At 41.7% G+C, this 27,217-nt stretch overlaps 1 protein-coding gene across 4 annotated transcripts in view; it reads right to left on the bottom strand.

The window, feature by feature from the left end:
- The window catches only part of LOC111153707 (SIK family kinase 3), a 238,523-nt gene that overhangs the window by 42,722 nt on the left and 168,584 nt on the right, over window positions 1-27,217 (bottom strand). For 3 of the 4 annotated variants that reach the window (XM_022512870.1, XM_022512874.1, XM_022512873.1), the window contains exons 5-6: window positions 5,020-5,144; window positions 4,337-4,460 (exon numbers count right to left, since the gene is read on the bottom strand). In XM_022512870.1, coding sequence (XP_022368578.1) covers window positions 4,337-4,460; window positions 5,020-5,144 — 249 coding nt within the window. Of the gene's footprint in view, window positions 1-4,336; window positions 4,565-5,019; window positions 5,145-27,217 lie in introns of those variants that run through there. The other variant, XM_022512872.1, reaches the window with a different exon arrangement.

The following is a 27,217-nucleotide window of genomic DNA, read 5'->3' as shown; positions in this document are numbered from 1 at the left end:
ACATGTCTGTTTTAGAAAGAGTCCTCAGGCAGCATGTGGAGGATGGACCAGGGAGGGACAGGATGGGAGCCATTAGTTGGCTATTTCTCATCTGGGCAAGAAGCCCTACGGAAGTGGTCACAGGAAAGGAAGGCTGAATGGACAGAATTTGGTAACTGATCAGCTGTGACAGTGGTGAGAGAAGGGGAGGAATCAGGCTAGTTTCTGCCTTGCTCGGGTGGCAACACCCACCATTCACTAAGATAGGCAACCAAGGATAGGGAGGGGGGAGTTCAAGTCAGGTTTGAAATGTTTCTATTGATGTGAACTCAAGATGTAAAAGTGAAGTTGATCAGTAGCAATGGGCAGGATAGGTCACCCTTCCAGCCCAGAGGAGAGGTCTGGGCGGGAGAGCTGACTGGGCGTTAACAGGGGGTGGAACATCACCGTCCTCCCCGAAGCCACGGCAGTTAAGATGGCTCAGAAAGATGGTAGAAAGAAGAAAAGACTTAAAGGATGAACAGAGGAAGAGAAATCTGGCACAGATGAGGGCAAAGGTGAATCCAGAGAGACGGGGAAACAAGAGAAGGCGGCGTCTGAGAAGCAGTGAGAAAAACGTGTTTCAGAAAGTAGGGAGTGATTCAAGGATAAGAAAACACACAACCTTCTTTAAAAATGGGCCAAACACTTGGACAGACAAGTCACCAAAGACGACAGATGGCAAATACGCATTATGAAAAGACGTTCATCATCATACATCATCAGGGAATTGCAAATTAAAATCACAGGCAACCACTACGCATCTGTCCGTTAACGCGGCAAAACTCCAGAGCACGGACAGCACAGCCTGCTGGGCATGTGGAGCCAAGGGGACGCTCACTCACCAGGGTGGGATGCAAAATGCAGCAGCTACCCTGGAAGGCGGCTTGGCGGTTTCTTAAAAAACTAAACATATTCCTCCTTTCTATCCGGCAATCACACTTCCTCCTATCTGCCCAAAGAGTTGAAAGCTTCGGTCCACACCAGAACCTGCACACGAAGTTTACGCAGTTCTATTCATCGCTGCCCAAACATGGAAACAACCATGATGCCTGGCAAGTAAACGGATAAACAGGGTAAATCCACAGAAAGAATGTTATTTGGCATTAAAAAGAAAAGGTGATCAAGCCCTGAAAAGCCAGAGAGGAACCCTATGTACGTATTCCTGCGTGAAAGACCACATACTGTGGGATTCCAACTACTATACATGACATTCTAGAAAAGGCAAACCGAGGGAGACAGTAAAATGATCAGTGGTTACCAGAGGTTGGGGAGGGGGCCAAAAGGCACAGAGGATTCTTCGGGCAGTAAAACTGCTCTGTATGAGAGTGTAATGGTGGCTACCTGTCAGCATATGTTTGTGCAAATCCACACAGTGGACACCACAGGTGAGCACTGATGTAAACTACGGACTTTGGATGATAATCTGATGCAGTGTTGATGTAGGATGACTGACTGTGACAGATGTGCTACGTTGGTGCAGGAAGGATACCGATTGTGGGGAAGGCTGCGAGGGGACATGGGTATATGGGAACTGGCTGCACTTTCTGTTCGCTTTTGCTGTGAACCTAAAAGTGCCCTAAAAAATAAAGTTTATCTTTAAAAAAGAAAGAACGTAAGTCTGCTGTGCAGACATGCAGATAAGGACCGAGGACACCCAGCGGAATATGATGGGATCACGGATGACTGGCCAGAGCATGCTGCTGGACCCCGTCTCTGCTGCCTTTTATAGTAAAATTGGGAAAAGCTTTGTCTACTTCTTTTCGCCATTTGCCCTCCGTTCCTTTTCTGTTGTAGCCACATGAATTAGGTTTGTGTTCCCGCCCCTCCACGGAAACTGTCCCCCAATGAATGCCGGTGCTGATCTCCACCTTCCCAAATCCAATGTTCCACTCCCGCTCTTCTCTCACCCGTCAGCAGCACCTGGCAGAGTTCCTCCTTCCCTCCTTGAAACATATTCTTCCTTTTTTCTAGGACAGCAGCCCCTCTGGCTTACCTCGCTGGTGATTCCCATGCCGATCCCTTTTCATCTTCCTGATCTCGGACCATTAGAATGGTCCGGAGATGAGCCCCTGGGCCCCTTCTCTATAATCACTACCTACAAAGTGATCCCGTCTCATAGCTGTAAATATTACCAATACACCGATGATTCACAAATGGACATCCCTGGTCCACGACTTTCGGCTAAGCTACACAACCCTATATTCAACTGCCTACACCAGATCTCAGCCTACAGGAGTAACGTGTGTCTCAGACGACATGATCTAAAACATCTTGCCAAAATTCAGTATCCTTCCCTAGTTATCCTCGTCTCAGTCAGCAGTAAGCCCATCCCTTCAGCTGCTCAAGCCACTTTAGTGACTCCTTCCACGTCAAATCCAGCATGAATGCTCTTGGAACCAGACCGGCTAGGTTCAAATTCTAGTTTAGCCACTTTGTAGCTATGCTATCTTGGGAAAATCGCTAACCACGTCCTGGCTTCAGTTTTATCACTTGTAACATGGGGGTGACAGACTTATGTATCTCACAGGGTTGCTGTAATAACGAAATGAGTCAGTGTTTATAAACTGCTTTGAACGGTGCCTGCCACACAGCGTGGAGTATCTCTCCAATCTGACCACTTCTCACCGTCTCCACCTCCACACACAGTCTGGGAACAAGCCACCAGTATCTCCTGTTTGGATGACTGCAGAAGTCTCCCTTCCTTTAGCCCCTAACCCTTTTAACCAGCAGAGCAGCCAAAATGATTAAAAAACAAAACAAAACAAAGAACAATCACAGTCACACGCTTTGGACTCATTTTGTGTGTTTGAAAATTTTGATAATAAAAGTTAGGAAAGGGGCGCCTGGGTGGCTCAGTGGTTAAAGCCTCTGCATTCGGCTCAGGTCATGATCCCAGGGTCCTGGGATCGAGCCTCACATCGGGCTCTCTGCTCGGCAGGGAGCCTGCCTCTTCCTCCTCTCTCTCTCTGCCTGCCTCTCTGCCTACTTGTGCTCTGTCAAATAAATAAAAATCTTAAAAAAAAATAAAAATAAAAAAAAAGTTAGGAAAAAACCAAAGTCAGATTGTATCATTCTTCTGTCAATACCATCTGATCCTTTGTATTTGGTTCCAAGTAAAAACTCAGGTCCTTCCATTGACTAGGCCCTAAAAGCACGTTCTCTCTCGCCTCTGTGACCTCATCGCTCTTGTCCCTGTCACTCCTTTCAAGCGCAGAGGGCCGGGCCTGATTCTTGGAACACTGCAGCACGCTCCCTCACAGGGGCCTCTGCCCTGGCTGCTCCCCCTGGCTGGAAAGCTCGCCCTCAGGCTGCCTGGCTCATTCCCTCACCTCCTCTACCTTTTCAAATAACCTCCTGCCCACCAGCCCTAACCCCCTTCTCTATTTTATTTTTCTCACAGCACTTACCATTATCAGACACGCATAATCAAACACGCTAAAGACATAATCAGACTTAAAGTGAAATCTAGAAAAAGTTTCCCCTATTTACTCTAAAAGGCAGTTCCCGTGTGCTTATACTATGTCGCCAACATGGGTCATACACTCCGTGCGTCGTTCCTTAAACCTGAAAACATGTCGAGGCAGAACAAACTAGACTGCTTCCAGCACGGTCTCTGGGCTGTTCCTTTCTCACAGCAATGGTGAGGAAACACTGTAGGTTCTGGGTAGCTGGTGTCTAGAGGGTTACAGCTTTCCAAGGGTTACTGACCGCCCTACCACCCACTCATCTGAAAACCACTTTTTTATTTGAGTCTGGGGGATACATGTCATGGAAGTGGGAAATGTGGTGGCAAGATTGAGAAGCAAAGCCTGCTCCATCCTGGGCATTGATGGCCACAGTTCGGCAGGGCCCCCATAATTGGAAATATTACCGTGAAAAAGAGTGGGAGTGGGGTGAAGGGCAGGGGTGAAGCAGGAATGTTTGTTGCCTTGCGACTACGTGATGGGCCTGTCGACTCTTTTCACAGACGACTTAGTTTAGTTTTCAGAGTAACGTCCTCACCCAACTGCCAGCCGCTTACAGATGAGGAAACCAAAGCTCAGGCAGACTTAGCAGTCAGCCAGCCACGCGACATGAGCAGCTGTAGGCGGCACCAGGGCCAAACTCAGGCCGCCTCAGGCAGGGCCACTGGATGCCACAGGCTATACGCCATGTTCCCAGAGAGCCCTGCTTCCGGAGGCGCTGGTTCAGCACACTGGCGCTAAGAAAGGTTGTTGAATGGGCCGTTCATACTCTGTCACCCAATTCCTGCGAGGACTCAGCATGTCTAACTCTCTGTGACCCCGTCCCTGCTACGTGCTGGTAACTCCCTTACCTGTAGACATAAAAAATGGGATGCGGAACTTTCCACTCAACACCCGGGCCCGCAGATTCTGCAGTGTGCTCCCATCAAATGGCAGGGCACCACACACAAGCACATAGAGGACGACTCCAAGGCTCTGCATCCCAAACAGAGAGTACACACAATTAATTGCAGCAGAGGAAACAGAAGAGGCCATTATAGTATGTGTATGGAGACGGTGGTGAGTCATGCACAAGATAATGGAACAAACTCTTTTTTCTTTCTTTGTAAGAAATAATATGAGGCATTGTCAAGGCCAATCATCTTTTGGATAGTTAACATTCTTCTTTGCGTCCAGACATTAATTTTGGGTAACATATCTAGAATTTCTCCCCGCACTCATCCTCGAGGGAGAAGGCAAGTGGCAACGACAGAAAGAATCTCTGTTCTTGGCAAGGGCACCCACCCAAGCTTGCTCTTGGGCTTTTTTTTTTTTTTTTTTTTTTTTTTTCAGATGCAAAAGGGGGAGTTTGACATTTGTGGCTCAGTCCATAAGACAAGAGCTGGAGGAAAGACTGCGCAAGGAACTGGGAACTCAAAGCACAGGGGTCGAGGTCTCGATATGTGTGCAGGCTTCGCGGTCCCCCAGGGTGACGGCGGCTGTTCCCAGTGAAGGAGAACCACCAGCCGGGGGGCTCGGGGAGGACAGTACATACCCAGATGTCCACTTTGGGCCCGTCATACTCCTTTCCCTCAAAGAGCTCGGGCGCCGCGTAGGGAGGGCTGCCGCACCACGTCTTCAGCAGCTGCCCGGGAGTGAACAGGTTACTGAAGCCAAAATCTAGAAAGACACATGGACACAACTCACGTTACTAGCTTCTAGTCACCGAATAAAGGCACGTTGAATGTGAGGATCCAATGGGAAGAGGGACCATTTAGAAATCCTCCAACTAGCCACTGGAACTCGACACACTGGTGAGAGGGAGCTGCAGACGCCGAAGACCCCGGTTAGCTGAAGGACGTGCGACAGGCCTGTGTGAGCAGAACCAGAGCGCTGCCCTCAGAAAGCTGCACGGAGGCGGCCAAGGCGCCTACTGCCTTCAGAACAAAGGTGACATCGGGAAGTGACGGATGTTAAGGCTGCGTCAGAATCAGTGACACCTGTAAGCCCACTCACCCGGACCCAGACTTTTCCTGTTATTTTTACTTCTTATGACAAACACACTTACGGACACTAGAGACACACAGACTTGAAAATTTAGATAAAGTGACGCTATTATCATTAAGGTGGCTTATTCAAAAGTAAGATTAGGCAACTTATTTACACATTGAAACAGGAACATTTGCCATTGAACTCCAAGGCCCTTTGTGCTTCAGCACCCCCCCTACTTCTCTTCCCCTTTCGCTGTTCTAGGAGCTGATGGGAGACAGGAGAGGTGAGACGCAGAGCAGAATGCTCAGGAAATGAGCAAGGATGGCAGGCCAAAGGACAGAGAGCCACTGACTTCTGAATACTTTTGTGTATGTATTTATAAGAACGACTCTTCTGGGAGCCAGCCTACTCGCTCCCGCCCCAGGCCTACCACATTCCCTGCGGTAATAGCGCCTAAAAATGCCCAGCGCCTCCCTACTCCCCCCTCCGCAGTTTTACTCCCCTGGACAAGCCCGTCTCCATGTGCTCGTTTTACTCCTTTCTTCCTTCTACAGCACGTGTGTTCTTGTAAGGCCTGTGCTAATTTTGTCTCTCTCTCCTTGCTAAGGCTGCCTCTTCTGGTCCCATAGCTTCCATTATCATTTGTTTGGTAATAATTCTTGAAGTTTCTATCTCTGGTCCTGGTACCTCTCTTAAATTCCTGATATGAACCTCTAATATACCTGGGAAGAAAGAGCTCCTACTCCCCACCTTCCAAAAACCAATCTGTTCTTCTGCTCATGTTCCCAGTAATGTTTGTTGATGGCATTGCCATCCCAGCTCCTGGGAGCCCTGGAGTCTCCCTTCTCCCTCTAAACTATAATAAAACTTTTCGTACTTCTACCCTGGGTGTCCTGAATCCATTTCCATTCCTACCAGCTCAGCTCACACTCGTGTTCTCTCTGACCGAGGCTTACTCATGACTCACTACCGCCAATTCATTTCCCTTTAGGCCACCCATTCACAGTGTGGGGACAGTCACGTAACTCATGTTGTGTCAACTCCTCACTCAAAAACACAGGGGGCTGCTGTCTCTTCACAAAACAGTCTAACCCTCTGAGCCTTATCCTTCAAGCCCCTCCACGGCCCAGCCCCGTCCACCTTTCCAACTTCTCCTGGCCATTCGAGTATTGCTAGACTACTCACATCCTGTGTTCACATGCCTTCCTTCGGCTACTTCCTCTCTGTGCCATGCCTTTTGTTTTATTTCCCACATTTGAAAGATCTCTCATTTCCAAGGCCCAGTCAAATATTACTTCCTGTATGAAGCCTTAACTGATTTCCATTACAGAAGACTATGTCAGTGGCTTCCTCCTCTGTGCTTCCATACTCCTTCCTTATACCTCCATGTCCCAATTACTCTGCCTTATCTTATGCTTAGTTGTATTATGTGTTTATGCCCTCCACTAGTGAGTAAATGGGGGGACGACAGCTGGATTTACCTGTTTCCACGCAGTGCTTTCACACAAAGCAGGACTCAAGAAAGGGTCACTGAATGAAATGGCAATAAAATCAGGCCAAGCCTCCTGTCACTTTCTGGCTCTCAGAGCCTTCTCATCCTTATAAAGGCAGCCAGCCAGCCACTGGCTAGAGTCTCTACCTCTTAGCCCTCCTGCCTACGGTTCTAAAATTAATGTAATGATCACAGGGGGCTTAGAGGTCAGAGCCACCATTAGAAACATTTACATCGACTCCCATAAGAAATCGAATATTCTCTTTCATCAATGGGAAATAAATATCACTTCTGCTAATTCTTCCTTGACCTCCCACAGGAAATATCGTCCACCTTCTCTGTACTCCCCTATTACTTTGTATTTCTCCCCTATTCTGGTTATTTCCACCTATATATATCCTATTCTTCTAGCTCCTGAAAAACACACAGTCTCTCTAGTTCCTTAAGAATACCTTACTCACCTCTCACTCTGTCTGATTACCCAGTATAATAGTGTTTATTTTATTTTTAAAGATTTTATTCATTTGACAGACAGAGATCACAAGTAGGCAGAGAGGCAGGCAGAGAGAGAGAGGAGGAAGCAGGCTCCCCGGGGAGCAGAGAGCCCGATGTGGGGCTCGATCTCAGGACCCTGAGACCATGACCTGCGCCGAAGGCAGAGGCTTCACCCACTGAGCCACTCAGGCGCCCCACTAGTGTTTAAACACAACAGGGTCCTACTAAATGTCAACTATGAGTGCAACTGCACTTAAAGCTCTACCAACCAACCTACAACTTTTGAAACCCAATATCTTTAATTTACTAAAGTCTGCATGCGCTGAACCCTGTTAATATTTCTCCTGTGAGATAGAGGACAGGTTGTTAAAAATCCTAACAAATGAGATTCAGCAAAGCAGATGTCTTTGAGAATTTTCTAGAAAGAGGACCCTTAGTTGTTTTGTTTTAATTGGCTTGCGCACCTCCTCCTCAGGTCCTCTTCCACGGCTGGCCCTCCTCTGTTCCACGTGGAAGATACGTGGAGATGGCGTCTGTCATAACAGAAGCATGCTGACGTTGGTGGAACTGCTTAGCAAAGTCCAGAGGAGAGAATCATGGAGTTTTTTGTATTTTGAATGGACAACACGACAAGCGAAGCAATTAAGTAAAAGCAGTAGGTTTTAAATTTTCCCAATAAACAGCTTTAAAATATACAGGACCATGGATACTCTACCTACAATTAGCAACCATTTAACCCATTTAGTCTGCTGGGGAAGGGAAGGCACAAACTTAATGGCATGAGCGTGTTTATTCCAGCTGGCAAACAGGAAATCTTTACAAAGGAAACACTCTCAAAAGGAACCATTTCCAGTGGCAGCTACGAGCTTAGATTGCTAGGAGGCGTTAAGATGAGAAATGACTGCTCAAGAATGAACCATACGCTCCAGGTCCGACAACTGCTGGCATCCACATCTGGGGACGCACCTGCTTCGACGGCACGTCACAACCCGGGGGCTCGCTCAACAGCTACACCGATGACCAACAGCAAGATTTCAGCAAGATTCAACAACAACCGCCCCCCGCCCCGCCACACACACACCTGCTTGCCCTTGTTTCCTAGTACACATCAAGCAGAAACCCTCTAGTCTCGCAAACCTGTCAAGGGGTCCCCCGTAACCGTACCACATGTTGTTCCCACTCCTAACTGCACATTTATGCAAAATCCGCCTCTCCTTGCCTGCTAGGACACTTCCTCTTTTCCCATTAAAGCCAGCTTCCTCCGATGAGTGACCCTGGGGTATCTTTAATGGACCAAACCTCACGGAATACGGACCCCCCCCCCCAACACAGATCACTGTAACTTCACAGCTTCACCGAAAGCGACTGCGGCTGCACCTTCCCCGTTAGTGCCTCCTCCCACGGCTTCCCATGTGACCTCAGAATGGCTGTATGTCTTATGGGGTACAGCTCTGGCCAGCCCACTGTCCATTCGCCGATAATGTAACTTACTTTCCGAAAATTTAAGTGACTGATGTGGGGAAAGCTCAAGTTATTAACATACTAAGTCCGGAACTCATTTTGAAAGTTTAGTTCCTTCTAATGCACAACACACTCCAGGGACTGAACCACTGGAACGGGAAGGACACCTCCTCCTTACTCTTCTGGCTGCTTACCTTCGAGGGGCATTTTAAGAAGATTGGAAGGAAAAAACGAAAGCAGCTGAAACGCAAACCAATCTGTTTTGGGTTCTGTTGGTAATTTCGGGAAGTAACTCCCCACTGCTGGGTTGTTGTGGAGGCGGGAAGGGGCAGGTGGGGACACACTCTCCCCCTTGCCCCACACATGGACTGTTTTTACTCAGACTGTTCTTCTCTAGCCTCATTGAGATAAATGTCATATTCCATTAAAGGACCCAGTTAAGATGTACTGTTCAGTGGCTTTTAATATTTTCATAGAGTTGTACAACCATTACCTCAATTGATTTTAGAACATTTTCATCACCCAAAAAGAACCCTGTACCCATCAGCAGTCAATCTTCATTTCTCCCCCAACTCTCCCACCAATGAGCGCAGCCCCAAGCCATCACTAATCAGCTTTCTGTCTCCACGGATTTGCTTATGCTGGACATTTTTTCTTTCTTTTTTTTTTTTTTTAAGATTTTATTTATTTATTTGACAGAGATTACAAGTAGGCAGAGAGGCAGTCAGAGAGAGGAGGAAGCAGGCTCCCTGCTGAGCAGAGAGCCCTATGCGGGGCTCGATCCCAGGACCCCGGGATCATGACCCGAGCCGAAGGCAGAAGCTTTAACCCACTGAGCCACCCAGGCGCCCCCGCTGGACATTTTCTATAAAAGGGATCATACAATACGTGGACTCTGTGTTCCTTAGCTTAATGCTCTCAAAGCTCATCCATGTGTTATCATCCATCAATCAGTGCTTTGCTCTTTTCTTTACCACCGAGTGATATTCCGTGGCATGGTTATACTGTGTTTTATTTATCCACTCACCAGTTGATAATTTCCACTATTCAGTACCATGAATAATGCTGCTATGAGCATTCTTATATGTTTTTTGTGAGTGTATGTTTTCATTTCTTAGGGTTGTGTGTGTGTGTGTGTGTGTGTGTATGTGGGTGTGTGTATATATATATATATATATATATATATGGTGACTTATACCATATGTATATATATCTATCCTTACGGGTGTGTGTGTGTGTGTGTGTGTGTGTGTGTCGTATGGTATGGTAACTCCATGATTAAATTTTTGAGGAACTGACCAAACTTTTATCCAAAGTGGCTGCCACATTTTACATTTCTACCAACAATGTACAAGTTTTCCAATTTCTCCACATCATCGCCAATACTTGTTACTGCCATTTTCTTTTTAATTACAGCCATCCTATGGGGGTATGTGGTATCTCACTGTGATTTTGATTTGCATTTTCCTGTTGACTAATAATGTTATGCATTGTTTCATGTGCTTACCGACCATTCGTAGATGTTTTTTGGATAAATGTCTATCCAAGTCCTTTGCACATTGTTAAATTGGGTTGTCTCTTTATTATTGAGTTGTAAGAGTTCTCTATATTCTCTGGATACAAGTCCATTGATACGATTTGCGTTTTTCTCCCACTCTCTTAATGGTGTCCTTTGGTGCACAAAAGTTTTTAATTTGGATGAAGTCCAGTTTATCTAGCCTTTTCTAAGGTCGCTTATGCTTTTGGTGTCATATCAGAGAAACCACTGCCTAACTGCCTAAGGTCGTGAAGATTCATCCCTGTGTTTTCTTCTAGAAATGGTTATTTTCAGTAATGCAATGAGCACCAGAGAATCCACCACCCAAATAAAAAACTATTATCTTGATAATTACTTACGTTGAATCATAAACACCCTCATCCCATCCCCTTCTCTCCCAATCACTGATTTTCATCCTGTCTGTACATCAGAATCACCAATGCAGTTTTAGAAATGTTGAGGGATCCACAAACCTCGCCTCAGCCCTACCGGATCTCCTGGACATAATTTAGACATCGGAATGTAAACAAACAAACAAAAAGGAACTCTTTCTGAAGCAGTTTGAGGATCATGCTTACTGGCAACGAGGAGTCAGCACTGTGGTTTCTAGAGCGGACAGGTGAGGCACTGAAATTAACCTGAAAGCAAGACGAGATTAGAGGTGAGGTGAAGAGGAAGGCTTGTGATAAAGCAGAAGTAATGAAAATGAGAAAGACAGTTCAAAAAATATTTTGAAAAAACTGGACAGGACTTGAAGACAGATTGAACACACAGATAAAAAGGAGGTGAAAGCAGACAGTATGACCATGCACGTCTGGGTAGCCTGGGCACATTAAAGTCTAGATAGTAGTAGTTGGTTTTGGAAGAAAAAAAATACATATTTTTGTTCTATCCTGAGTTAAAGGAGGTGAGAAGAAATTCCAGTTAGATTTTCTGAGGAACTAAGTCAAAGTATTGAATGGATAAAAATTTTTTGAAAGAATAAGTGCAGAAAAGGGGATGGCTGGGAGTTAAGGCTTAGAAGGTACCCCTAAGTACTTCCTACTCTATGGGTACAGGAAGAGAAAGAGGATGCAGCCAAAAGCAAAGAGAAAGATCATTACAACGAGGAAGCTGAGACAGGAGAAAAGCAAGAAAGAAGGAAAGGGCGGTTCATAGTGACATATGATGTCACCCAAGTAGTTTGTGACCTGCGTCTGTGGGAAAACTATGGTGAGATTGTTACTCGAGATCAGAAATGGCGTCATTTCCCCTCAGAATTTCTATTTGTCTTAATGAAATGCTAAATTGCACAGACATAACCCAGATTCATTCTGAAACACCTAGACGTCATACTGTGAGCACAGTAAGGCATTTCTTACCAAGTCCGATGACAAATAATGATTCTCAACTATTAGGGAATTCATTCAGGGTACCTAGAAAGGAGCCACCCAGCCATGGAGTCAAGTGGCACAATCCTGGACAAAGTCTGGTATCTGACGTGACCGAGAGCCAGACCAGTCTGGTCTCGCTCAGAGCAGCACTTTCCCCATTTATGCTGTACTCTCGACCATACAGAATAAAGTAAGAAGACATTTGTAAAGGACACTCTGTTGAAAGCTGGGTGACAGTGGCATGTTACTTATCACCTCATTAAGAGGAGCATTATTTTTGTTTTATGCCTGGGAAAGTGAGGCTTGTTAAGTAACACGCCCAAATTTGAAGTTTTAAAAAAAATTTCCAAGAACAAGGCCGAGCCCATAATGCCAGCCTGGGTGCCCTCAAATCCCACACCCACAACTGTGCTTTCATCATCTTACGTAGGTTTACATTGAGGTAAATGTACATCCCATAACTCTTTTCGCACAACTTCCAAATTCCTTAGTTATTACATTCTGTATTTCATTTTATTCTTGACTCTCAACCCTTCATTCTGCTTATGTAATTCCCAAAGTCATATTGTGCTTGAGGCATACTGCATGTTTCTTTAAAAACAGTACTTTGGAAAGAATTGTAAGACCTATATATCACTGAGAAAAGGCCGAATTTTTCAACATATGGCATAGGAACAGCTGGTTTTCCATGTGGAACAAAAATTAAATAGGACACCTTCCTCACACTAAGCCTCAAATCAATTCCAGGTGGATCACAGACTCAAGGCAAAAGGTAAAACTACTAAATTTTTAAAAATAAAGTGAATATCTTTAATGCCTCAGCAGATGGAAGGATTTCCTAAATAAGAAACAAAAAACACTAATCATAAAGAAAAAAGTGGTAATTTGGTTACATTAAAATTATACTAAAATATCTATTCATTGAAAGATGTTTTAAAAAGAGCAAAATGAAAGGGGCGTCTGGGTGGCTCAGTCGGTTGAGCGTCCAACTCTTGGTTTCAGCTCCGGTCATGATCTCAGGGTCGTGAGATCAAGCCCCGCATCAGGCTCCACACTTGGTGCAGAGTCTGCTGGGGATTCTCTCTCCCTCTCCCTCTGCCCCTTTTCCGGCTCACAGGATCACTCTCACTAAAATAAATAAACAAATAAAATCTTAAAAAAAAAAAAAAGTAAAATGAGCAAGCATAAAATGAAATAAAACATTTGTAACCCATACAACAAAAGACTCACATCCTTACTAGTGAAACAAAAAACAAAAACTATGAATCAGTAAGAAAGACAACCCACCAGAAAAATGCGCAAAAGACTTATTTAAACACACTTCACAAAAAAAGGCCAAAAGATGTGGGAAAGAGTTCAGACTTGTTATTAGAAAAATTAAAACAGTAAAACCTACCCACAGAGTCACCCACACACCCACCAGACTGTGAAACTTACAAATAGTAAAACTTACAAATAATAGCCAGCACTGGTGAGGGCATGCAGGAACAGACACGTGCATGCACACCTGACACCAGTTCGGCATTACAGGCAAAAGCCAGAGACAGACATAATGTACGACCCAGCGACTTTGCTCCTTGACTAACACTCCTGAATGCTTGAGACTGCACAAGGATAAACGCTGAAGAATGTTCACGCAACTATTGGTATGAGCTCCAAATTGAAAGCAACGCAAATATACGTCACTAGATATGATGGAAAAAGGACTTGTGGTATATTCGTATCATGAAATACAATAAAGAAATAAAAGTGAATAAATCACGGCCATATAGACATGGAGAAATCTCACTAACACACTGTTGTGTAAAGTAAGGCACAAACTAATATATTTGGTATGATTCCATTCATACATAGTCAAGAACAGGCAAACTACAAGAAGGATGAGCCCACTGCACATTATCTCCAATAAATATGGTACCTTGTGGACCACAAGTGGTAAAACACAGAAATCCAGACAGCAATTACCTCTTAGAACAAGGATGAGGTAGAGATGGGGGGGCGGGTGCAGTCTGGGCTGATGAAATTATCTAATTCTTGCTCCTAGTGGTAACTGCGCAGGTGTTTGCTTTACAGTATACTTTCATTAAATATACGTATATGGTTAATGCACAATTCTGTCTACTTATATTGTATTTCACTATAAGCAGAGAAAAAAATGAGAAGAGCATAGGATCTTTTTTTCTTCCCTACTTCTATTTTTCTTGCCATTCAGGGCAGTTTCACTGGGATCTAAGCTCCATCATCATCAGGGCTCAGGGGAATAGAGATTAGGCTGTTTTTCCTCAACACTGATTTCTTACCACCTAGAACAGCGTATGGCAAAAGACAAGGCATTCAATATTTTACAAGTGATTCACTGATTAACCAAGAGCAGAGAGGGAGGGAGAAAAAGAGGAAAAGAGAGAGAAGGTTAAAAAAAGAAATAAATGCTTGAGAGCTCAGAGCAGCGTTTTGTGAACAGTTAAGAGGCCAGGAACTGGAGCTACTAGTTAAAAACAGAGCTCAATGATGTTTTTGTTGAAGACAACCAGAATCCTAAATGAAGGATTGTAAACTATGAAGACTTTATATACAATGATAACATTTACAGTTGTAGTCAAATACAATTTAAAAGGAGTAAATATTTTAATGATCTACATAATCACTTCAGAAGTGTGAGCAATAAGTTTCTGTTATTCATAAGCCACTCGGGCTGTGGTATTTTGTTACTGTAGCCAGAATGGACTAAGACACATTACTTATAAATAATCTAAAAATCCACTTTTTTCTATAATGTTACTATCTTCCCTAATTTAAGATGAGCTGCTAACAAAGAACAACATTGAGGAGATTCAGATCTCTCTTCTTTTCCTTTAATACGACCAACCTAAGGTAAACAGGTTTATTAATAAAACTAGTAAACCAAAAAGGAAGAAAGAAAGAAACAAACAAACAAACTTGAACGGCAGAAGAAAGAGGAGGAAGGGAAAAAAACAAAACAAAACACTCAGATAGTAAAAGAAACAGACAAAATTGGATAACTGAGAGTTGACATAATTTTGGCAAATCTTTCAATTATATAATCTTAACTCTCTCCTAACTTTAGAACATATTTTATTTTCTGACTATTACCTTTTGATTATTTAAATCCCATAAGTAACGAGCCAGAGAATAGATAGAGCCTAACAATTTCTTTAAAACCACAGTCACTTTGGATTTAATAACTTTTTTTAGTTTTCTAGAATTAACATCATCCTAAGGAATACTGGAGTACTCTATTTCCTCAACTCATGTCAACCTGGGATCATTCTAGTTCAGGGACACAAGTCAAATAACTACACTATCATAAGCTCGAGTTCAGCTCACGTGGCTCAGGAAGAACACTACCAGACCAGACACTGGTGCAACATACAGGAAAAAACAGAAGAGAGGCAACTTCAATAGAAGTAAAATACAAGAATAAAAAAAATAACAGAAACTTAAGGCAAAGAAGAGACTAGAGTCGATATATATTCAAAAAGTTAAATATATACTTTATAGTTTCAAAGTGTACTTATGAAGTCAAAGAAAGGCCTGAAAAAAAAAAAAAGAAAGAAAGAAAGAAAGGCCTGAAGCCCTATGAAGAATTTCTGTGCTCCATTTTTTTCAAGTGCACATGAAACACTGTCCAGCACAGATCACATGTTAGACCACAAAACAAATTTCAATAAATTTAAGAAGACTGAAATCATACCAAACATCTTTTCTAATCACAACAGTATAAAAGCAGAAATCAATTTCAAGAAAAGAACAGGAAGAAACAAACATATATGGAGGCTGAACAACAGGCTCCTAAACAGCCAATGGGTCAACAAAGAAATCAAAGAGGAAATAAAATAATACCTGGAGACAAATGAAAATGGAAACACATGCGATCATAATCTTTGGGATGCAGCAAAAGCACTTAGGAGAGAAATTTTATAGTGATACAGGTCTAACTCAAGAATCAAGAAAAATCTCAAGTAAACAATCTAATTTTACACCTAAAAGAACAAGAACAAGAACACACAAAGCCCAAACTTAGTAGAAGGAAGGAAATCAATATTTTACAAGTGATTCACTGATTAACCAAGAGCAGAGAGGGAGGGAGAAAGATCAAAGAACAAAGATCACAGCAGAAATAAATGAAATAGAAACCAAAAAATATAGAAAAGACCAATGAAAACAAGATCTGGTTCTTTGAAAAGATAAATAAAACTGATGTACCTTCAGATAGACTAACCAAGAAAAAGAGGACTCAAATAAATAATATCAGAAATGAAAGAGAAGTAACAACCAATGCCACATAAATACAAAAGATTATAAGAGACTACTACAAAAAATTACATGCAAACAAATTAGACAACCTATAATAAATGAATAAATTAGTAGAAACATATAATCTTCCAAGAATGAGCCAGGAAGAAACAAACAAACAAAAAAATATGAACAGATCAACTACTAGTAATTAAATTGAATCAGTAATCAAAAACTCCCAACAAACAAAAGTCCAGGACCAGATGGCTTCACAGATGAATTCTACAAAACAACTTAAGAAGAATTAATACCTATTCTTCTCAAACTATTCCATAAAATAGCAAAGAAAGGAATGCTTCTGAATTTATTCTATGAGGCCTGCCATTACCCTGATACCAAAACCAGAAGATGATACTACAAAATAAAAAAACTATAAACAAATGTCTCTGATTAACACAGATGTAAAAATTCTCAACAAAATGTTAGCAAAGTATATTGAAAAATACATTAAAAGGATCATTCACCTTGATCAAGTGGGATTCATCCCAGGGATGCATGGATGGTTTAATATATACAAATCAACCAACACTATATACCACATTAACAAAATGCAGGTTAAAAATCATATGGTCATCTCAATAGATATAGAAAATAATTTCACAAAGTTCAACATCCATTCATTATAAAAACTCTCAACAAAGCCAGTACGGAGGGGACATATCTCAACATTAATAAGGGCTGTCTATGACTAATCCACAGCTAACATCACATTCAATGGTGATAAGCTGAAAGCTTTTCCTCTAAGATCAGGAATGAGAGACAAGGATGTCCATTCTCACCACTTTCATTCAGAAAAGTACTGAAAATCCTAGCCACAGCAATCAGACAAGAAAGAGAAATAAGAGGCGTCCAAATTGGTAAGGAAGAAGTTGGACTGGCACTATCTGCAGATGACAAGATGCTCTCTAGAGAAAACCCTGAAGACTCCACCAAGAAACTACTAGAACTAGTAAATGAATTTGGTAAAGCTGTAGGATACAAAACCAACATAGAGAAATCTATTGTTTCTATACACTAATAATAGCAGAAAGAGTAATTAAGAAAACAATCCCATATATAATTGCATCAAAAAGAATAAAACACCTAAGAATAAATTTAACCAAGGAGATAAAATTTCTGTACTCTTAAAACTGTAAGACATTAATGAGAGAAATGAAAGAGGACAAAAATAAATGCAAAGCTATATCCGCTGACAGACTGAAAGAATTAATATTGTTAAAATGCCCGTACTACCCAAGCAATCTACAGATTCAGTGTACTCCCTGTCAAAATACCAACAGTATTTTTCACAGAACTAGAACAAAATATCCTCAAATGTGTATGGAACCACAAAACACCTTGAACAGCCAAAACAATCTTGAGAAAGAGATATCTAAAAGAGAAAGAGATATCCCAGATATCTAACTATATCAAAAAGCTATAGTAACCAAAACAGTAATGGTACTGGCACCAAAAGCCTCCATAGAGATGAATGGAACAGAATAGAGAGTCCAGAAATAAACCCATACTTACACGGTCAATTAATCTATGATAAAGAAAGCAAGAACACAATGAGGAAAAGACCATGTCTTCAATAAAAGGTACTAGGCAAGCCAAATAGCTACATGTAAAAGAATGAAACTGGACCACTTTTCTACACCATGCACACACACAAAAAACCCTCAAAATGGACCGAAGACCTACCTGTGAGACTTGAAACCATAAAAATCCTAAAAGAAAACCACAGGCAGTAAATTCAAGAACAACAGCCTTAGTGATATTTTCCTGGATATGTCTTCCCAAGCAAAGAAACAAAAGCAGAAGGGACTACATCAAACAAAAAGGCTTTTGCAGAGTGAAGGAAACCATCAACAAAATGAAAAGGCAACCCTACTGAATGGGAAAAGACATTGATAAATGAGATGTCCAAGAAGGGATTAATATCCAAAATATATAACCAACTGACATAACTCAACACCAAAAACCCTAAGTAATCTAATTAAAAACGGGCAGAGGACCCGAATAGACACCTTCCAAAAAGAAAACGAAAAAAAAACACACAGATTGCCAACACATGAAAAGATGTTCACCATCACTACTCATCAGGGAAATGCAAATCAAAACCACAGTGAGGTATCATCTTACACAAGTCAGATACAACAAGTGCTGGCAAGGATGTGGAGAAAAGGGAACCCTTGTGCACGGTTTATGGGAATGTAAACCAATACAGCTAACTCTGGAAAACAGTATGGAGGCTTCTCAAAAAACTAAAAATAGAAAAACCATACGATCTAGGAATTCCACTTCTAGGTATTCACACAAAGAAAAAGAAAACAGTAATTCAAAAAGATCCATGTACCCCTATGTTTATTGCAGCATTATTTACAATAGCCAAGATATGGAAACAGTCCAAGTCTCCATCAATGGATGAATGGATAAAGAAGAAGATACATACTGTGGAATATTACTCAGCCATAAAAAAAAAAGAATGAAATCTTGCCATTCGTGACAACATGGATGGACCTAGAGGGTATCAAGCTAAGTGAAGTAAGTCAGACAGAAAAACACAAATACCATACAATTTCAGTCATATGAGGCATCTGAAAACCAAAACAAATGAACAAACAACAACGAAACATGAAACGTACCCGTCAATGTAGAGAACTGGTGGTTGTCAGCCAGGAGGGGGCTGGAGGAGCGGGTGAAACAGGTGAAGGAGATTAAGAGGTACAAACTTCCAATTATAAGATAAATAAGTCACAGGGATGAAAAGTCCAACGTAGGGAATACAGTCAGTGGGATTATAACTTTGTATGGTCACAGGGTAACTACACATATTGTGGTGAACATTCTGTAATAGTTCCAGAAAATTTTCAGGTACAAAGATGCCCATCAAGATCCTTTATGTCCCCGACTGTTCATTGGCAACAGGAAAGACTTATGATCTACAGATTCGACATTAAGATGATGAATGTTCTAAAAAGTTACACAAGGAAACAGCAGCAGAAACTGGTTAAGATGGATACTCCTACCCGCACAAGAGAAGCCACATGGGTGGGGTGGTTCTCTTCATGTGGCCTATGGTCATTTATTTCTCCCCTCACAAGTGGCTCCTAAAGTAATTTGTTAAGTCTCCTTCCAGCCCACAACACTCCGGTTGGTTAGCATTTGTCTGCAGGCTGAAACGGTATTTTCTATCCCCTTCTCATAACACAGAGCAACAGACTTTAATTTGAACCACATGTCTGTCTTCGAGGGATAGTTTAAATACCAGAGCTTTACTATCAATTTTGAGACTTGAAATTCTTTGTTCTAGGCAAGATCAGGAGCCTGCGGCTGTATAGGACAGAGATATCGTATCCCTAAAAGTAAGCATATCAACTGGGTATGTCTGTGTGGTAAGGGAAAACAGGAAAGAACGAATGGCACTAATTTAAAAATCAGGACGGCCTGCAACAGGAAATTTTCTTACTTGGTCCACCACTTCAGAGCAACACCCTTGACTTCGTTTTTGGCTGACCAGGAAGCAATGCAAAGCAGATGTAAACAGTTTGGGCACAGCCTGCAACCAGTTCCAATGTTCACAATGTCTGTTAAGCTAACACAGCACAGCTAAAATAGACAGCCAACCCCTCCAAGGGTAACTTGTACTCCCCTTCCTCGCTGTTGTAAGTAAACAGCTCAGGAGTAGAGGGCAGAGGAACAAAGTGGGAAAATATTTATTTATCCTAAATAAACAACCTTACCAGAAGACACGATGACAAGATTCTCCATGTTTTAAAACCTGAAAGCTTCTGAGGACTCATCACCCTAATTCCTCACTTGCAATTATAGACAAAGACTAAGAAAAGAAATAATTTGGGCCCTTAATGAATTTCCCAGTGGACTCAGGGGAGGGGAGGAGTGAAGGAGACAAGCTGTCAGTAGTCTTGCTACAAATGACTCAAAGAACCAAACACCCCAGAAAGTGCACTACATAAACAGGATTTAGAGGGCTGTATGGACTGTGAAAATGGAACATGACACAGACAAGGAACTAATCGTACTTTTCCTACACAATACCACTAGCCTAGAAATCATGTGACCCAACAGTGTTATTTGGAATTGGGCGAAACAACAGTCAACCGTGTGAGTCTCGGAATTACGGTAGTGAGGATGGATGAGTTTCGAAGTTCCCAGGAGTCACAATATTAGTTTGGTCTTAAAAATGGGTCTTGGGAAGTCCTCAGTGTTTAGCAATCACTCCAACCCCTGGCTGAACTTCCTGACTAGGAGCTAATAGAGAAGTAATGCCAAAAACTACTGACTCACAGCCTGAGCATTTATACACGAGAGAAATTCCTTCACCGGGGATGGGGCGAGGGGGGGTGGGGGGGTGGGGGGGCACGGTGTGGGTAAGAATCAAGTAATCAGCTCTCTTTTTTGGTCGTAGAAGGAGGATATTTGGTTTAGTTTAAGAAACTAGGGCAGGTCAGAATTAGAGGAGGAGAGGGTAATGGGCGTGGTACTGACAGACTGTGTCCACCCCTTACATATTAGAGAAGTAGTATAGTACCTTGTTGCACGTGCTGCTATGACATCATACATGGGACTGCTCCACATCTGTCACTTAATCTTACCAGACCTGACCCTCCCCAATTTCTAGCACTATGTATTTATAAAGCATAATACTATCTCTGTGGAAGGTGAACGTTTAAAAATAAAAATGCTGGTCCTGCATTACACTGGCATTTTCAAAGAGTGACTTATGAATTTCCCCCTAAAGCTTTAAAATGCCTTAGCAGTTAGGATCACTGAACTCAGCTATTTTTCAAATGAGGTAATAAACCAATCCCTTCCACTCTATTACAGATAGCACTACCTTAACCCTTCTCATTTTTCTCACAAAAAACAAAATCTCTCCCCAACATAGGATCTTCTCATCAAACTCAGTATGGAGAAGACATATAAAGGAAAGGGCTGTAATGAGACACTTTCTGCAAGACCTGCAAACAGTATTCACTGGAATTCTTGAATACATTAAATATCTGCTATTATAGTCGTAATTCTAAATCCTATCACTTAGAACAATGAAAGTCCAATCCTTCAATCAGGTAAGTTTCCAATATTGACAGATGAGCATTCTATACAAAATTTGAGTGTGCTTCTTATGGACCATGATGAATCAAAGTCCCCTTAAATACTCAACAGAAACTAAAGATACCAAATGAGAATACGGTATCTAGGTACAGTAGTAATGTTTCCCAAATTAAAAATTAAGACATATGGTCTAATAAGTAGAAGCCTACTTTTGGAGAAAGGAGATATGACTATCACAGAAGAAGTTCTAAGGTATCACTGAGAAATTAAAAACAGGTAAGAGTATACCCTCTTAAGTTAAAGCTAACAGAATAAACATAACTTTTTTTTTCAAAGATTTTATTTATATATTTGACAGACAGAGATCACAAGTAGGCAGAGAGGCAGGGGGGTGGTGGGAAGCAGGCTCCCCGCTGAGCAGAGAGCCCAACGCGGGGCTCAATCCCAAGACTCCGGAACCACGACCTGAGCCGAAGGCAGAGGCCTTAACCCACTGAGACACCTAGGTGCCAGAATAAACATAATTTAAATGAGAGGAAACACAAAAACAAATAACCCGCCTAAAAGGTAATGTGCAAATATGGTCACCAGAGTAGGGTACCCCCCAAGTTTCTGAGGGACCACTAATGAGTTCTTGGACCAACATGAACAAAAGACACATAGCCCTCACCTCGTGGAGCAGTCAGTCCAGTGGGGGGGCAGAGCACACATGACATAATTATGTGTCTAACTATATAATTAGAAGCAGGGAATGAGTTTCAGGGAAAAGTTGAGGGACAACTGGCATATGACAGAAAAGAGAGGCTTTCCTGAAGAAGAGTCTGTTAAGAGTTTAGAGACTCTCTCAACTTGATCAAAAACAAACAAAAAAACAAACAAACAAAAACAACACTCTACCCACAAAGTTATATTTGGACAAGAATATAAAGAAAACTAACTGACTTAACCATACAAATACCTAGTATTTTCCAACTTTTCTGACTCACAAATTCCTTTCAAAGGAATATATTACCTTAAAAAGAATCCCAGGAAAAATTTTTAAAAATAATTTTGTCATTTTTGTATAACTAATGATAAAGAAGTAACTAACTTTAAGAAAGGTATTTTATCCTACACTAGCACATTATTAAAACCTGATTCAAAATTTCTTTTTAAGTTATATTTGTATTTTACAACAAATCATCAGCAAAATGAAAAGTTAACCTACTGAATGGGAGAAAATATTTTAAATCACATATCTGGTAATATATATCTAAAATATATAAAGAACTCATACAACTCAATAGCAAAAACAATAAGAAACAGTAGACTAAAAAATCAAATAGAAAATATGAACAGACATTCTTCCAAAGAAGACACACAGTTGGCCAACAGGTACATGAAAACACGCTCAACATCACCTATCATCAGGGAGATGCAAATCAAAACCACAATGAGATATCACTTCACATTTGTTAGAATGGCTAGTACCAAAAACACAAGAAATAACAGGTGTTGGCAAGGATGTAAAGGGAACCCTTGTAAGATACTGGTGAGAGTGTCCATTGGTGCAGCCACCATGGAAAACAGTATGGAGGTTCCTCAAAAGATTCAAAATAGAACTACCATATGATCCACAGCAAGTCCACTTCTCAGTATTAATCTGAAACAATGGAAACCCTAATTCAAAAAGATACATGTTCGCCCATGTTCATTGCTGCATTATTTTCAATAGCCAAGGAAACAACCTAAGTGTACGTCAATGAGTGAATAAAGGAACACACGCACACACGCACACACGCATGTGCGTGTGCCTGTGTATAACAGAATATCACTCAGCCATAAGAAGAATGAAATCTTGCCATTCAAAACAACAGGGATAGACCTGGAGAGTACTATGCTAAGTGCGTAAGTCAGACAGAGAAAGACAAACACCTTATGATTTCACTTACATGTGGAATCTTTCAAAAACAACAAGCTCATAGTTACAGAGAAGAGACTGAAGAGACTGGTGGTCACCAAAGGCAGTTATGGGGGTGGGTGAGATGGGTGAAGGTGGTCAAGAGTACCAACTTCCATTTATAAAAAACAATCATGAGGACGTAATGTACAGCACGGTGACAACAGTAATACTATGCTGCATATTCGAAAGTTGCTAAGAAAAAAAAAAAAAGAAAGTGGATCTTAGAAGTCCTCACCACAAGAAAAAAAATATTTTTGTAATTACGTAAATGATGGATGTTAGCTGGATTTATTGTGGTGATCGTTTCACAGTACATACAAGTACTGGATCATTATGTTGTACACCTAAAACAAATATGTTATAGGTTAAGCATACCTAGGTTTTTTTAAAAAATGATAAATGTTATTTAAGAAAAAAATTTCCCATTTTATATGTGACTCACTAATTTATTTAAATTAAAAGTGCTGGGGCAACTGGGTGGCTCAGTCGGCTAGGTATCTGGCTTTGGCTCAGGTCATGATCCCAGGGTTCTGAGATTGGGCTCTCTGCTCAGCGGGGAGCCTGTTTCTCCTTCTCCCTGCCTGCTCTCCCTACTTGTGCGCGCGTGCTCTCTCTCTCTCTGTCAAATAAATAAATAAAAGCTCTTTAAAAATTAATTAATTAATTAAAAGTGCTAATTTAAAATTGTTCTGTCATATTTAGTTGGAAACCACATACATATTGAGATTATAATGTCTGAAATAGCCAAAACCTTTTCATGAGCTGGTATTTGAAATGCTTAAATTTTTCAACCCAAAGAACAAACTTGTTTATCTGAATTATTTTCATGTTTTAGTTTAAAGCAGCAAAATGGGGGCTGCCTGGGTGGCTCAGTGGGTTAAAGCCTCTGCCTTCGGCTCAGGTCATGATCCCAGGGTCCTGGGATTGAGCCCCGCATCAGGCTCTCTGCTCAGCAGGGAGCCTGCTTCCCTCTCTCTCTCTCTGCCTATCTCTCTGCCTACTTGTGATCTCTGTCTGTCAAATAAATAAATAAAAATCTTTAAAAAAAAATGGCAGCAAAATGGGTAAGCAAGTTTAGTACTTCTGTGCAAATTAAACATTATGAACAGGGATCGTCTTTATTCCCAAAAAAGCAAATTGGATGCTGTGCCTGTGCATGTGTGCGTACATGTGTGTGTCTGTGTGTCTAAATTTGTGGTTTTTGAAGTTGTGGAAAGACCGTGATGTGCTAGATAAGAACAGTGATCAAAGGAAGGCAATTCATGAATTGGGTAAAGTTTGTCTTCAAGCACTGCTGAATTGCCATTTTTATTTTCATTAACGGAATTTTGACATCAGTGCCCCTTATGCATTACCTTGTCCAGTGGTCCACTATAGCTGTATGTGAATTGAACAAAAAATGATGAACTACACGGTCAAAACCACCGTGGTGACTGACGACTTCACCGAGGCAGTGGACTGAATGTGTTACAAGCATGCTCATTAGCTCCCCGCTGGCAGGCAGACTCCCTGGATTTACTCTCACAGGGTCTCAAACTAATCCATTGAAGGAGGTGGGGTGGGGGGGGGGAGGCCTAAATCATTACTTGATTTACTGACTTCTAATTATCCCTCAAACAAATGATCTGCAATTAACAAAAAAAAGTTTGTGTAAAAGAAGCCTATAGTTGGGGAAGAAATTCTTTATTCTCAAGTTTCTCGAACTAGCGTATGTTTACATATCCCCAGGCATAATGCTGCGGTGTGCCAAGAGTTATGTGAAAATGAAGGCTAAAGAAAACACATATTCCTGGAACATTAATTTTTTTCCATGTTAAATAAAGTTAACTAATTTTAGTATTAGAACAAATGTAATATGACGTCGAGAATACAACACGTGCATGAATTTAAAAATAAAACATGTGATTGAAAAGGTGAACCATTCCAGACTAGCTCATCAATCCCACACTTGCCCCCACCCTGTGTGAGTTCATCCCCCTCCGTGTTAGGGAAACCACAGTGGGAAAACCTGAGAAGCAATGCTTCTGTACCGGGAGCATAGCTATTGTGAGTGAGGGCCTGTAAATAGAACATTTTCTTGATCTCGGCAGGACGCACTCACTTTTCAAGATCATTAAGACCCTACTTATCACCTAGAACCATGACTATGACTGACAAAAATATGTTCATTTGAATTTTAACTCTAGAATTTTTTCACACAAAATAAATCAACTGTGTATACCAAAAACGCCTTCTAAATGAAGGTGCATTCATTTTCCGTTTGTAAAGCTCCAGTCTGTGGAACAGGATGCAGAAGAGATAACTTTCAAACTGTATTTTCCCAAGGGTCAACATATATGAAAGTTGTTAGCACCTTCTAGTTGTCGGTCACACAGCATTTCTGGGAGAGAGCAACACTGTGGCATCATGATTCCCAGGCTCTGTGACGACATGAATTCAGGGAAGTGACATGGCCTCTCTCTGGGTCTCAATTTATTACCTGTCAGCCAGGGAGGTACACAGGATAACCTAAATAAAGGTATTATGATTATGACATAAAAAATTTTTTTTAAAGATTTTATTTATTTATTTGACAGAGATCACAAGTAGGCAGAGAGGCAGACAGAGAGGAGAGAGGAGGAAGCAGGCTCCCTGCTGAGCAGAGAGCCCGACGTGGGGCTCGATCCCAGGACCCTGGGATCATGACCCGAGCCAAAGGCAGAGGCTTTAACCCACTGAGCCACCCAGGCACCCCAGTGACATAAAATTTGTGACTGATGTGATGAATGTTCATAACCACCTTCCGTGGGCTGTCAGGGACATTCTCAACTACCACACTGGGGAAGGGTTCTCAGAAACCCAAGATTCGCCACCTTTCTTCCCTCTACCATTGTGTCTCAGCATCTTCCTCCTGAAGGTGAAAGGTCAGTGGACTTGTGGAATGTTTTAGTTTCCCACTTTTAAAAAAATGAAACAGTCTAGATCTCACCGCATTAAGGTCAAAAATTTCCACAGTACCTTAGATCCATGCACTCTGGAAATTCTTTCCAAAACACTGGCTTTGCTGTAGTTGTACTTCAGATCTCTACTGTCTCCTGACTGCCAACTAAAACAATAACACCGGAGTGGAAACTATCTCATGGAGACCATTCTGGGAGCCGACATTTAGAAAGAAAAGTTTCCAACTTCCTTAGGTTAAAAAAAATAATAACTTTCCACAATTTTCAAAACATTCTCATAACGTCTGAGTATTTCAGATAAGTCTGCTTCAGGGAATAAGCCAACTACATTTAGGTCTTTTCTAAGGCAGTCTTTTATAAATATAGAAATTTCTCTACCTCATCTTTGGGGACAGGAATTAAAATTGCTTTCAAATAGCATTAAAAATAAGACAACACCATTTCCTTTGATAGCTTAATATATTCCATCAATTAGAAAATCTGATTTCTCAATTTCTCCACAATCTGTGACTGGCAGTTCCCTCTTCCCAGCCCAGATATTTGATTGGTTATCCACCTCCAGAAAGCCTTTGTTCTCTCTCTCTCTCTCTCTCTCTCTCTTATTTGTTGCCCTCATCTTCCTTTTCAAGTCTACTATGACCACCTTTATGTAGGATTTGACCATTTTGCAGCCTCTTCACTGACCTTCCCATTTGCTCTCCTGCCCCTTCCGCCTGTTCCCACTTCTTCCTTATTCATTCTGAATCTGACTTATCAAGCCTGGTATTCCAACAATTTCACCATCTAGTATAAATACATACCTATCTCTCTCACCTTCTCAGGCATGACTTCCCTGCTTACACCTTCCCCCCAGGCCAAGCTGCTTTCAACCTTTTCTGCAAATATGCCGCGTTGCTACTGCTGCCCATACTTCTCCAACTCAGCTTCCCACTGCAACCAAAATAAACTCCCAAATCCTCACTGCAGGCCTAAAGCTCCACAGGGAACCGGCGCGTGCCAGTTCTCTTACCCCATCTCCTTCCAAACGCCCCTTAGTTATCATCTCCTTATGCCAACTTTTCTCCCGCCCTGTCAGATAGCCTGCATTTATGTCTCTCAGGCCTTTGCATTGCTCTTGCTTCTGCTGGGAAGGCTCGGACTATCCTGGTTA

The sequence above is a fragment of the Enhydra lutris genome, unplaced genomic scaffold (genome assembly GCF_002288905.1).
Source record: "Enhydra lutris kenyoni isolate GAN:26980312 unplaced genomic scaffold, ASM228890v2 scaffoldscaffold34, whole genome shotgun sequence".
Classification (NCBI taxonomy): Eukaryota; Metazoa; Chordata; class Mammalia; order Carnivora; family Mustelidae; genus Enhydra; species Enhydra lutris.
This window is presented reverse-complemented; position numbering and strand designations above follow the sequence as displayed.